The sequence below is a fragment of the Mustela nivalis genome (assembly GCF_964662115.1).
Source record: "Mustela nivalis genome assembly, chromosome: 16".
Lineage (NCBI taxonomy): Eukaryota > Metazoa > Chordata > Mammalia > Carnivora > Mustelidae > Mustela > Mustela nivalis.
The window spans coordinates 17,483,722-17,497,573 of NC_139035.1; the positions used below are offsets into that span (position 1 = coordinate 17,483,722).

General features: G+C 53.3%; 1 protein-coding gene across 6 annotated transcripts in view; it reads left to right on the forward strand.

The window, feature by feature from the left end:
- CACNA1E (calcium voltage-gated channel subunit alpha1 E) overlaps window positions 1-13,852 on the forward strand; it is a 497,661-nt gene that overhangs the window by 419,480 nt on the left and 64,329 nt on the right. For 4 of the 6 annotated variants that reach the window (XM_082701733.1, XM_082701731.1, XM_082701735.1 and 1 more), the window contains 8 exons: window positions 1,536-1,603; window positions 2,347-2,444; window positions 6,735-6,791; window positions 7,877-8,524; window positions 8,955-9,268; window positions 11,483-11,642; window positions 12,778-12,907; window positions 13,606-13,665. In XM_082701733.1, coding sequence (XP_082557859.1) covers window positions 1,536-1,603; window positions 2,347-2,444; window positions 6,735-6,791; window positions 7,877-8,524; window positions 8,955-9,268; window positions 11,483-11,642; window positions 12,778-12,907; window positions 13,606-13,665 — 1,535 coding nt within the window. The remainder of the gene's footprint in view (window positions 1-1,535; window positions 1,604-2,346; window positions 2,445-6,734; window positions 6,792-7,876; window positions 8,525-8,954; window positions 9,269-11,482; window positions 11,643-12,777; window positions 12,908-13,605; window positions 13,666-13,852) is intronic. The other 2 variants (XM_082701734.1, XM_082701736.1) reach the window with 1 other exon arrangement.

Here is a 13,852-nt window from a genome sequence, read left to right on the forward strand (position 1 = left end):
AAGTATTATCCAAATCTTCAGCATATACTAATAATAACATGTGAGGCTCTTATACTGAGTAGTTGGAAATACTATCAGCTGGGGAAAATTAGAGGTGACAAAGATAACTGTTAGGCTGAAATAGTGGCCACATTGTAATATTAATAAATTAATTACATGTTAATGTAGAACAGGACCTGCACATAGTAAGATCTCAGAAATATCAGTATTATGATTAATGATGTTGCTATTTAGCATAGCTAACACTTATTGTATTTGTGATATTCACGAGAGCCTGTACTAAATGTTTTATAGGAACTAGTTCATCTGACCCATGACTTAGAAGAAGTAAGTCAAACAATTATTAAATTGTACGGGGAGATTGGAAATCAAGTCCATTTAATTCCCAAACCCATACCTGGTCGTAGGATCTAGACTAGGAAGATTTAGGTTTTAATCTCAGCAATTCTGTTTACCAGCTTTGTGGCCTCAGGAAAGTCCCCTAATCTGCCTGAGCTTTTAGTTTTCAACTCTGTAAGGAGGATAACAGCATCGATTCCTTTATTAGTTGTGAGTAGTAGATGAGATCATTTATTTGGATGCACCTTATGTACTACAGACTTCTACACAATCACTAGATGTTTGTGGGAGATGGGACTTCCCTTGAAATGGCATTGGTGGAGTAAGAAGGGAGAGCCATGTGATGTAGCTGTACTTCTGCTTTTCCCATATTCTCATGGAGACAAGCTATTCCTTTAACTTTTCTGCCCCCAAAATTTCTAGGGCCCAGAGCAGACTGTGAACCAAACATGAGACACCCATAGGAGGAAAGTTATCCAGTGGGTCACAGAAAAGGAAGTCCAGTTTGTGACAATGGCACCTTGATTTCCCTGTTCCTCTGAGGGTAGTCAGACCTGGACTTTGATGCTAAAACCAGCTCTATATTCTGCAATGCCGGAACCTCAAAGACAGTTGGAAAATTGGGACTTCAGTGGCTAGAGCTTGGAATGGAAATGTGTTCCATAACGATCTTGTATGCTCCATGACATTGTTGTTGAATAAAATATGGAAGTTTTCTAAGATAAGAAGAATGAGAGAACTTAGCATTCCATTATTGAGAGCCATTCAGTGATGGGTCTGTGGAATCTTCTTTTCACCTATAAGATCAGAGTAGGATCTTGGTCTGGGTGGGCTTCAATTCTAGCTTCCCAGAAAGGAGAGGTAAACTCCAGCATTGAGCTCCCTAACATCACATTGTGCCAGATTCAATATTGCTATGAGTGGAGGCCATACGTGTCTAAAGGCCCCCTTACTCCAGCTTGGCCCCTGAGTGGTTGGATTCAGCTATCTCCGCGTCCTAGGCAAAGAGAAGATCTGTGGAAGGAAGAAGAGATACTCTCCTTCAGACAGAGCTGCATAACCTCTGCCTAACTGATGCCATGGGGTAGCTTCTCTTCCTGCTGGATCTCAGACAGCAAAGACCTTGAGGAAACCCTCTCAGTCTTGCTGAAGCCTTTTGGTTTTCTTACTTGCCCATCCTTAACCCATCACCCCAGACACACTGCTGAACGTGTTCTTGGCCATTGCTGTGGACAATCTGGCCAATGCCCAGGAGCTGACCAAGGTAAGCATTCTCTGCAGATCTCATGGTTTTCTTGTGCCATTGAGCATTTCATCTAGAGCATGGAAACACCCTAGCTGCTTTGCATACCTCACAGGATCATTGTTAGGATCCAGTAAAATACTCTACGTGGGAGACTAGAGCAGGCTGAGAAGATGTGTGTTCTTAGTAGCTCTAGTCATTTCACCTGAACTGGCTTTCCCCAGTGTCGTTACAAAGAGGGGACACCTACACCAGGAATGGAGGTGAGGGGATGAGGTCCTTGCCTGATCACCTGGGGTGAGGCCACTTAGCTGGGCAGGAGAAAGGGCACGAGTAGAGGCACAGCCTTAACAATGTACTCTGGATGGGTCTGACTGGAAGGGCCCTGTTTCATTCCTTGCAGGCACTGCAAAACATCTGAGACGTGTCAGCTCCATTTTCTGACCTCCACTGCCATGCGCTCCACTAGGGGCTAGAGCTTAGGGTAGAATCCCAAGGCTTTCCTGAGAAACTGTGGGGAAGCCTATGGGGCAGGCTGGAGACCAGAACTACTGGCCATGCCAGGCTGTGGAGGCTTCTGTCTCCCAAGGTGCCCGGCACCTGGCCACCTGAGGTCTCTGAGCCAACCCACCCTCCTCCTGCCTTGTTTAAGGTCCTTTCCTGCCTTCCTCGTCTCACCTGGTGTCCCGAACTTGTGGGGAGAGCCGGGGAGCAATTCTCCTTCGTGGGGATCCCAGGCAAAGCCATCTCTGCTTTGTGTCTAGGATGAGCAAGAAGAAGAGGAGGCTTTCAACCAGAAACATGCATTGCAGAAGGCCAAGGAGGTCAGCCCGATGTCTGCACCCAACATGCCTTCTATCGAGTGAGTTGGCTGTCCCCACTTAACTGACCCCTGGGCTCCTGTGCTAACAGCCAATTCATCCACTCAAAATGGTATATTATCAGAGGATGCCTCCTCCGTGCTGGGAAATGTCCTTAGGATACAATGGTGAACAAGACAGCGTCCTCTCATGGAGTTTTATTTTAGTGAGAGAGATAATAGACGTGTAAATGATTTTAGGTGGTGATCACTGCTCTAAGGCACATAGAGCAGGATAACACAGAGGAAAAAGAATTGGATAGAGTACTTACAGGCAGCCTGGAAGGGATTCTTTGAAGAGGTGAAATTCAAGCAGAGATCTGTACGTGCAGAAGGCGGTCATGTGACATCAGAACGGAAGAGCTTTCTCCAGCGAGGGTGCAGGGTGGCTGGTGGGCACAGAGCAAGGAGAAATAGAAGGAGACATGGCCAGGAAGATCCTGGAGGCCCAGCTAAAGGGTCTTAGCTTTTTTTCTAATTGCAGCCGTGGAGGGTCTAAGGCAGAAGGATGGATACTATGTGACCTATGCTTTTTTAAAAACATGTTTTATTTATTTGTTTGAGACAGAGCATGAGAAGGGGGAGGGGCAGAAGGAAAGGGAGAAGCAGACTTCCTGCTCAGCAGGGAACTGGATGTGGGGCCTGACCTAGGACCCTGAGATCGTGACTTGAGCCCAAGGCAGACACTTAATCGACTGAACCACCCAGGTGCCTCATATAGCATGATATATACTTTAAAAGGTCGCTCTGCTCTATGAAGGAGGGCCCAGGGTGGAGGCAGGGAGACAGAGGGTTGGCTATAAGAGTAAAGTAGGTGACAGTAGTGGTGGTTGAAACCATAGCAATGGAGGAGATGAGAATCCCATTCAGTCTGTGCTTTGGAGGGAGGACCAATAGGAAGAGGTGATGGATTAAATGGGATGGGGGTGGGGATAAGAAGAAAAAAGAAATATTTCTCTCATGTTTTAAGTTTTGATGCCTAAGCAACTAGGTAGATGGTGCTGGTACTTCCTGAGAGTCCGGAGAACAGTGGAAATCCAAGGTTCATTTTGGCCACAATAAATCTGAGATGCTTAGAGAACATCTAAGTGAAGATGCTGAATAGGCCATTGGTTACATGAGGGCGAAGCTCGAAAGAAAAGTCCGCGTTGGAAATGAGGAGCTGGGGGGAGACATTGTATTTGGACAGTATTAAGCTCTCAGCACGGGTGAGCTGGCGGAGAGTTGTCATGGAGACAGGGTTGTTCAGGACAGAGGCCCAGGGCTCTCCTGTGCCTCGAGGTCTGGCAGAGGAGAAACCGGCAGAGGACACCGGGAGCAATTAGGAGTAGAAAGAAAGGACAGGGAAGTGTCCTATCATGGGGACCTAGAGAAGAGAACTCTTCAGGAAGGCACAAGTGGACAGTGCAGCCAAATACCATCGAAAGATCACATAAGCTGAGGACAGAAAAGGGGCCATTGGGTTTGGCAAAATGAATGTTGTTAGCAACCTTCAGTTTCAATGGCCCAGTGGGAACAGAATCCAGCTGGAGTGGATTAGGGAGAGACTGGCCAATGATAGTGGAGCAACGAGCGTAGACTTAAAGGATTTAGCCTGGACCTGAAGTTGCTGGCAGAACTAGCAAGGCGTGGGCCTGGTGTAGAGCCGGAGGAAGGTGTTGGAGGAGGAGCTGAGAATCCCGTTTGTGGCTTCTGAGCCTCTGTGAGGTCTGGGTGGGTGGCCCTGGGAATGGATGGGGAGGCTTTGAGGCCCCCGGGAGGTGCAACTCTACCTGGATACTAGACCCTGTCATCTACTACTTGAATCTGGTTGGGGAGAAGCCTTTCTTCGTCAGGTGCTCATGGGAAGGGCTCTGAATGTCCTCTGCCTCACCCTTTAGAATCATCCCAGAGTTAGATGTGGGGCTCTCCTTCCCCTGGATGGTCATCGTCTTGCCCTCACCTTTCAAAACTGAAGGCCTGGCCTCCAAGCCACTTCTCTGTGAGCGAGAAAAAAAAAAATCGGCCCTCAAACTTTGTTAATGATTAATGGAGAAAGGCAGAGCAACTCCTTCCTCTCTGGAATAATCTCTGGGCCTTGAGTCGTTCCTTCCCCACCTTCCCTGCACTCATGAGTTTGGGTTAAAAATATACACACACAGGTATGCAAACATGCTGATGGGGAGGGCTGGCTGTCACTTAGGAGTGGGTGGTTCTATTTACTGAGATGAAGAAGCAGGGGAAGAGTGGGTTTGGAGACGTGAGTTGGGAAGATGCTTGGCCCAGAGTAGAAACTCACTATTTGTGGAATGAAAGAATGAATGAAATGCTGGTAGACATAGGGCTGTAGGCAGTGAGCTGTGTGCTTGTCTGGGCACGGTGAGGTGGAAGAAGGTGCTACAACCATCCAAGATGAGCGGAGATCTAGCTCTGGTCACAGAGTGGGTGCTGCTGGTGGGAGCAATGTCAGGGTGGGTGGGTGCTACTCCGGAGTGCAGGCAGGACCCCTGATTTCTGGACTACCGGACAACCGAGGAGGTGGGTGTCCATAGAGAAACCTGAAAAGAGCATTGTCACAAGTCAGGAGGTCTGAGGGCTGGTTCTGTCACTCCCATGCTCAGTGTCCTTGGACAGAGAGCCACTGAGGATCCTAGAAACTCTGTCGCCCCATCTTTGAAGTGGGAAGGATGCCGCTGCCCTTCCTGATCCACAAGGTTAATGTCAGGTGTATGTGAGGTCACGTATGCATGAGCTGGAGCGATGTCAGTGCTTCTCTGTGTGATTTTTAGGAGTGAAGGTGTATTAATGATGGGCTGTGAATTGGGATATGTGTATGTGTGAGTGGAGAAGTGGAGTTTGAAGTGTGTATCTGGTCTGTATGGGAATTAAAAGTTGGGTTTCTTTTTGCCTGGCCTGTGTGTGTGTGTGTGTGTGTGTGTGTGTGTGTGCACATGTGTGCATTCATGAGGAAGAGAATTCTTCCATGTACTTAAACTCTTGACTCATATGCTTCTGGAGAGCTGATACTTGAGTATTGGAAAATTTGCAAAGAGATGGTAGCATCTGCTTCCCCTAGTGTGTGTGCATGCTGCCTGGCTAGAGCGGGTCCTTCTCGTTCTGTGTGCTACCCAGGCTTGGCACCGGCACCCCACATGGGCCTCCTCACATGGCAGCTGCCTCTGCTGAGGGCTGCACACAGTTGGGGCGCTTGCAGGCCTCTCCACAGTGATGTCTGCACCCACCCCATGGATGCTCGTACACACTGTGCCTCTTCCAGATGCCAAGTGAGGCTCCCACAAGCTGCCTCTCTTCCCTCAGCTCACCCGTGTCTCAGGCTTCCGTGTGGCTGTGGGACATGGCAGTTGAGCAGTGCTTCTCGGTCTAGCATGTTCTCCGTTGGTCAGGGAGGGAGCAGCAGTTGCCAAGCATGTCCCAGGTTGAGGCCAGACTGGGTCTGTCAGCCCACATTGGGGGCGGGCTCGCTCCACGGGTGTTCACATGTGTCGTCCTCCACTGGAGCATGGACATGACACCAAGAGCTTCATTTCTAGGAGTCCCATTTGCCTTTGTGGGTAATGCCCACACCCTGCCGGTCTGACCTTCTCTGGACCTTGGAAAGGGAAGGACACAGCATGTGTGTATCTGGAGAAAGATTTTCCCTCCTGTGCATGGCTGAGAAGGCTGACACTATGCTTTCCCTAGCTGACCAGACGGAGTCTGGAAGACCTCTGGTTGGGATCACTGTGTTGCACAGTTGCAGGGCTGTCGCACGTATCCTGAAGTACACGGCCAGCAGCCCATGGCACAGGGACCCTTCCTGTGGCTGTGGGCTGCTCCGTGGCTCTGATGGCCTGCATGGCGAGGCACGTGTTCCTGCATGAGTTACAGTGCCTGGACTGAGGAGCTGGGGAGTCACACCCATGTGTGAATCCTAGACGTGACTGGGGAAATACTACTCATGCAAGTTTGTAAGATTTCCAGAATAGATCTCGTAAGGGCAGTTCGGGGCAAGTGTGGGGGCCTGTGGGGCATGAAGACGGAGCACCTGAAGCCCTGTCCCCCATGAGATAAGACACCCGAGTGTCTGCATGTGCGCTTCCCACACCAGATCCGCGTGTCTGCACACAGTGAGGCAACAAAGGTCACTCCCAGGGCAAGTTGAAGGTTAGGAGCCTCCTGAGGGCAGCAGGCATGTGGAGAACGTGTGGGCACCTAGAGGACCCCGTGCCTCTCCCTGGAAACTGGCTGGTGGCTGTGGGGCTTGTGGTTCTGAGAGGTGGGGGTGAACTGAACCTGTTCGTTTTTCTTTCCCAGAAGAGACAGAAGGCGAAGACACCACATGTCGATGTGGGAGCCACGCAGCAGCCACCTGTATGTGTGTACCGGTCTGCGTGTCTGTGAGCGGTTCTGTGTGTGTGTGGGGACGCCGTGTCTCCGCCCCCACCGCGGACACAGTGGCGCCGGGTGTGCATGTCAGCGTGTGCCGTGGTGTGTGCGTGTGTTCCGTGGACACTGTCCTCCGCACCTCTCCACTTGTGCTCAGTTCAGTGTGTGTCTACGGTACGTGACCCCGTGTGTCGTGCCCTTCTCCGTGCGGCCTGCGAGCGGGCACGCGGCGGCGTGCTTCCTCCGTGTGGGCGCGCGGGGCCCTCCGCGGGGATGCGCGTGGGCACGTGTGAGCGGAAGTAGTGACGAGCCTCCCGCCCGCAGGAGCTCAGCCCCGTGCGCGTCACCGTGCGCGGGCCCGCAGCCGCGTGCGGGCTCGCCCAGGCCCGGAGCCGAGGCGTGCGGCAGGGGGCTTGAGAGGCAGCCGCCGGCGCTCTCGGCACACGGGTCCCGTGGTTTCCATTAGCCGCCGTGGAAGAGAGCCACGGCACGCCTGTTCTCTGAGGGGGATGCCAGCCCGGGTCCGCTAGTCACCGCCGTCAGCTGTCCTCTCAGAGGATCCCGCCGCTGTGCTTCTCAGCCTGTGTCCCCCCCACTCCCGGCTGTCATCTGAGGGGCAGAGGACAGGGACAGCAGGGGAACAAAGGTCTCTGACCCGGCATTAAGGGCCAGTGCGGAGCACAGGGTGGGTGTAGTTGGATGTCCTGAGGGCAAAGGAGAGCAGGGGAGTGCAGACCGGGTGAGCCTTAGTACCACTGTCCTGCAGGCCGCGGGGGCTCCATCCAGGGCTCGCGCCCGCCCACCCCCGCGGCTGCGGAGCAGGAGGACAGTGGGAAGCCCCGCACGCTAGGAGGTGCTGCTCCAGCCGCCTCCTCGGGCGTGGCCCACTCTGCTCCTTGCCTCTCTCTGTGCTTCCTGTCTGCAGGTGCGGGGCTCTCCCGTTTGCTGCCCCCCATGTGTCCCGCCCCTTTGCCGTGGCCGCTGAGGGCGGGTCTGCACCTCAGCGGCTCCCTGCCTCGCCTCCGGCTGTCCGGCTCTGACCCGGGTCCTCGCCCTTTTCCCTTTGGCAGGAGGGAGCGGAGGCGCCGGCACCACATGTCGGTGTGGGAGCAGCGCACCAGCCAGCTGCGGAGGCACATGCAGATGTCCAGCCAGGAGGCCCTCAATAAAGAGGAGGCCCCACCAATGAACCCCCTCAACCCCCTCAACCCGCTGAGCCCCCTCAACCCACTCAATGCCCACCCCAGCCTCTACCGGAGACCCAGGCCCATCGAGGGTCTGGGCCTGGGCCTGGAGAAGTGTGAGGAGGAGCGCATCAGCCGCGGGGGGTCCCTCAAGGGGGATGGAGGGGACCTGTCGAGTGCCCTGGACAACCAGAGGAGCCCCCTGTCCCTGGGCAAACGGGAGCCACCGTGGCTGGCCCGGCCCTGTCATGGCCACTGTGACCCGACCCAGCAGGAGGCTGGGGGAGGGGAGACCGTGGTGACCTTCGAGGACCGTGCCAGGCACAGGCAGAGCCAGAGGCGCAGCCGGCACCGTCGCGTCAGGACAGAAGGCAAAGAGCTCTCCTCCACCTCTCGGAGCCGGTCGGCCAGCCAGGAGCGGAGTCTGGATGAAGGGGTGGCCACCGACGGGGAGAAGGACCGCGAGTCCAGGGGCAGCCACACGGGCAAGGAACCCACAATCCAGGAAGAGGAGAGAAGCCAAGACTTGAGGAGGTAGGGTGGTCACAGGAGTGCCCCGGAGGCATCTAGCCCTGCTGGTGAGAAGGATTCTCCAGGACCATCCTATCTGACCCTCGGTTTTCCCTTTTACAAAACGGAGAGGCTGCTAACACCCCCTTCATCAGGTGTGCGTGGCTATGATAGGTGATGGACTCTGTTCCCTTGAAAACCAGCATCTGTTCTTCTAGGGCATCTCCTGTTGGGAGCGGGTCACAGGTGGGTGGACCAGAAGAAGGCCTGAACACTGCCTGGGGGTCCTAGCTGCCCCCCGGCTGGGTGGGTCGGGGTGGGAGACAGCAGATGCCATGCTCTCCAGCAAGGCTTTCGGGCTTTCCTCACCTTCCCCTCTTGTCTGGCTCACCCACCACTTGAGAACAGCTTCTTCCTATCTGAGCACCAGCAGTCTCCTCCTCTGTCCCTCCAGGACCAACAGTCTCATGGTGCCCAGAGGCTGCGGGCTGGCAGGAGCCCTCGATGAGGCCAACACGCCTCTGGTCCGGCCCGAGCCGGAGCTGGAAATGGGGAAGGACATGGTGCTGACGGAGCAGGAGGCGGAGGGCAGCAGCGAGCAAGCCCTGCTGGGCGACGTGCAGCTGGATATAGGCCGGGCCATCAGCCAGAGTGAGCCTGACCTCTCCTGCACCACAGCCAACACAGACAAGGCCAACACCGACAGCACCAGCGTCACCGTCGCCATCCCAGACGTGGGCCCCTTGGTGGACTCAACTGTGGTTCACAGTGAGAACGCAGTCCCTGTCCCCTTTGAACCTCATTGCCCATCCCACCCCGGGGCTGGGGACCGTTGTGGCTCTGGAGTCACCCAGCGAGGCTATGGGGAAAATCCCACCAGCAGGATGAAGTCATTCGTCAGCAAGTAAACGATAGCAGTGGTCTTAGCTTGGTTTGCAGGAAAAACAAGTTGGAATTTTCTCCACCTTAAGCTTTGCCCATAAAATTTCCTTCAGCCTTGGCCCTGGTGACCACCATAGAGCCTTCAGCGAGATCACATGTGGTTTTGTACCCAGATATATGTTCAGCTGTTTGACTTGTAGTGTGAATATTTGGTGGTGGTCTCTAGGACCTCTGAGGTGCCCTGTCACTTGGACAGCTTAGGGAACCTCTGAAGGAGCAGGAGATGGCCCAGAGCTGCTCAATGTGGCTTCCGCAAACCTCTGCTTCTCCCAGAGACTCAGATTGTCAGCCCAGTGAAAGCATTGAATTGGGTGATCTCTGAGGTCTTTCTCAGCACTAACATTTTAGGAATCTGTTACTCTTATCTACTCTTTTCTCCAAGGAGGTTTTACTCAGTTTTTATCCCAGATACCTCAGGAAATGGACATTAATTTTCAGACCTCAAAAGGGGAGACAAAAATCACTGGACTACCCCCACCCCCATCCCCTCCCTAACCCCACCCCAACCTCACTCCTGTCCTTGTTTCCCTTTTCCTCCCTCAACCCCATCCTTCTCTCGGCCCTAAACTTAATCTCTACCCCATGTCTGCCCCAACCCCATCCCTGCCCTAAGCCCACCCCTATCCTGTACTAACCCCACCCCCTTCCCTCCTTCCGGACCCCATCCCCTCCCTGACCCTCCCCACACACCCACTCCTGCCTTAATCCCACCTTTGCTCCATGGCCACTGAATTGCAACCTCCCTGGCTGTGTTTCTCCCGTGTCCTTCTTTTTCTGTTCACAGAACAGTTTTCTGCTCTCCCCGTTTTTCTTTCTCCCACTGCTGCATCTCCATTCTGTTCACCTTCTCTACACTCAGAATGCCAGTAGTACTTAAGAAAATGAAATCTCCCATGTGCAGTGCTCCCTGGGGTTGGCTTGGTCCTGTCTTGGGATTTTAGACAACCACTTTTGCTGTCTGTTTTATTTTATGCTCTAGTATTAGTGCTTTGGACCCTCTCTGATGAGAAACGTTAAGAAGTTTTTTTTCTGGGGCTGGTCAATGGCCTTGGTCATAGGTAAGAGCGTATTATCAGAGACCTTTTGGATGAGTTACGTCTTGGAAGGACTCAGAAGGGGCCGGAACCTCAAAGGTTTGCTGCTTGTATAGAGCTCCAGGGTAGAGGCATTCTCTGAGAGCGAACAGTGGTAGAGGCTGACGACATCCCCTGCCCTGCTTGGAGAGCTTCTGCCTCGCTGCCACTCACCCTGCATTGTGACTTGCATGTGGAAAGTGAGGGTGGTGGCCCAAGAGCTCCCCTCAGCCTCCGGCTCCTTCCTCCTCCCCGATCCAAGTACTAACCAGGCCCGACCCTGCTTAGCTTCCGAGATCAGACGAGATCGGGCGCGTTCAGGGTGGTATGGCCGTAGACTCCTTCCTCCTCCCCATCCTGGAGTGCAGCCATGGTCCCATAGAGGCATGAATATTGCATTGCCATTTCAAGATTAATCATGACTGAAACAAGCACAGACAGAAAGTCAGCCGCAAACAGAGTAACGGTTTCTTAAAATCTTCCATTGCAGTGTGAGATCATTGAAAGGCTACAGGATTTTGAATCGGGAACTAGCTGTATGAACCTAGGATAAGTACTTGAATTCCCTGAACTTCAATTTTCCTGTCTGTATAATGGGCAGGACTACATGCCGCTCAGGGTGTAGTGAGGTGAAAATTCAGTAAATGAATATAGGCAAAGAATCTAGATCTTAGATATGTCAACTTTGTAAACTTTACAACAGAAACAAGCCTTCTCTGACCCTGGAAAATGTGATTATTATTTATACATCCAAAAAAGGGCATACCATGTAAAATTATGGTGAGGGCCAGGCAAGAACGAGAGTAAGGGCTTAACTCTGTGTAATAGTGAACATCTCCAGTGTTTGCAATGTACCTGGCTAGACACATTCCTCTAACCCCTTCCCCTCCTTTCTATCCTGTCCCCAAGGGATACCATTCTCACAGGTGGCAAGGTTTCTGATGATTTCACCATGTCCTTTTTGCAGTTAGCAACAAGACTGATGGAGAAGCCAGTCCCTTGAAGGAGGCAGAGATCAAAGAGGAGGAGGAAGAGGTGGAAAAGAAGCAGCAGAAGAAGGAGAAGCGCGAGACAGGCAAAGCCATGGTGCCCCACAGCTCCATGTTCATCTTCAGCACCACCAACCCGTAAGGCCCCCTCCTGTCACTCCCCCTTTGGTGCCAGGGTTAGAGCGAGGGCGGGGTGACGAGAAGGAGAGATAAGGGTCCACTCCTTCTCCTGATCCTTCTTAGTGGACTGTGGCTGGACACCCAGAACATATAGAACGCTCACTGGTGGAGCTGGGTCATGGGATTGAAAAGCCTCTGAGCTCTGTGCCAAGTCCACAAAATAAGATAGGGAAGCATGAGAGATGTCAGGAGAAAATGATCCTATGCCTCTTAGTCCTTTCATTTGGTTGGTGAGTTGTGTGTGGGGGGGGGTGGGAGGAAGGCAGTCTACTTCAGATGTTTCACCAAATATTCCAGGGGTAGACAGAGCTGAGAATATGCAGCCTAGAATAAATAGATGGCCCGCTGGGGTTTAAGAACCCCAAATGTGGATTTTGAAATGGGCATGGTTCCTCAAAGCAGAGGTAGGGGCATAAGATGGAGGTGGCAGAGAAGATTGTGGAAGGTTAGACTGAGCTGTCTTTTGCCCCCAAAATGAGCAAGATGTACAGAGAGACCAGCTTCTGAGGCTAGGAAGACAGAAAGGTTTTCGGTGACCGTATGGGCAGTATTCTGGCAAGGCTCTGGGAAGGAAGGAACTTGGGCTAATGTATGTCAAGTCACAAGTCCAGAATACAGTCTGTGGAACATAATCACTTTAATCAGCATACTGGGGCTCATAAAAACCTGTCGCTGCTCTCATTAGGATCTTAGACTCCAGGTGTATCATTACGTTTCTTGGTTCTTCCAATTTCCCTGCTATGCCCCAGTTTTTATATGGGGGCAGGGGGAGTAGACACTGAGAGGTGGTGGAGGGTACCATGTGGGCATGCGCAGTGCATATTGTCTGACTTGGGCTGCTCCGGTGGTTCAGACGTGCCTACGGATAATGTATCTTGGCTTGCGCTACTGCAGCCTCTAACCAATCTGATTACCTTCTCCCACTGGAGCTTTAAATCACGGGTGGTGCCTGCGAAATTAAATTGCTCTCCCTATGGCTTCCTCCGGCCAGGGCCTGGCTGTCTGGCGGAGGCTGATGTGCCCGCGGGTGGGGAGTAAGGGGAGGGGGGGCGGGAAGCTGAGGCAGCTCCTTTGGCTCTGCCACCGCCCCCAGGATCCGCAGGGCCTGCCACTACATCGTGAGTCTGCGCTACTTTGAGATGTGCATTCTCCTGGTGATCGCGGCCAGCAGCATCGCCCTGGCAGCGGAGGACCCCGTCCTGACCAACTCCGAGCGCAACAAAGTGGGTGCATGGGAGCCGAGCCATCGGCCCTGGGACCCACCCCGTCCCAGCCCCTCCCCAGCCCAGTGTTGAAGGTGAACTAGGGAAGGTTCCTGGGGCAATGCGGAAGGCTTAAGAAATGGCCCATTCCTGTTGCTCAGGGCAGAGTATGGATTCTTCCTAGATCAGCTCCTTCTTCCCAGACCCCCGCGTGCCCTAAGGCTGCATTGGCAGGCCTTAACTCCAGAGCCAGCCAGTCTTTGCAGCCACCCAGGGGCTTGTGGTGGAGGTGGGTGGGGGGGAGGATCTCTGATGCCGGGTCTCATGAGGGATATGCATGAATTTGGGAAGCTGAAACTCTACCCTGGGGAGCTGAGACATCTCCTGGAGGTCCCAAGTGTGTATGTCAGGAGGTATGAAGGAGGTGGGTGGGGAGGATTGCAACTGACAAGGATTCCAGGGCCCGAGGAAGAGATCTGTGGGACATTTGGGACCCAAGAAGTTAAGTTCTGGCCAAGGGGAAAGAAGAGCCAAGGACTGACCACCGGATCCTGCGGCTCTAGGAGAATGCATGGCTCTTCTCCTCCCTGTGTCCAGCTAACAGTGACAAGCCCAAGCTTCTGTTCTGAGGGAGAAGTGAGCTGGGGAGGGGGTGCAGGACGGCGTGCGTGTGGCCTGGTGACCACACCTGGGCCTCTTCCCTTTCCTGTGTCTTACAGGTCCTGAGGTATTTTGACTATGTTTTCACTGGCGTGTTCACCTTTGAAATGGTCATAAAGGTAAAAGCTTCCAGAGAAAAGCTGGGCTCCAGGGTTTGGATGGGTCATGGGTCTGATCCTTTAGTATAGTGCTGCTCCCCAGTGCTGCCACCTACCAACCAATGACAGACCTCAGTAGGGCCTTTGGACACCCCTCTTCTGGCCTCAGGAGTCTGAGGAAGTCTATCATGGCCAGCATGACTGGGGG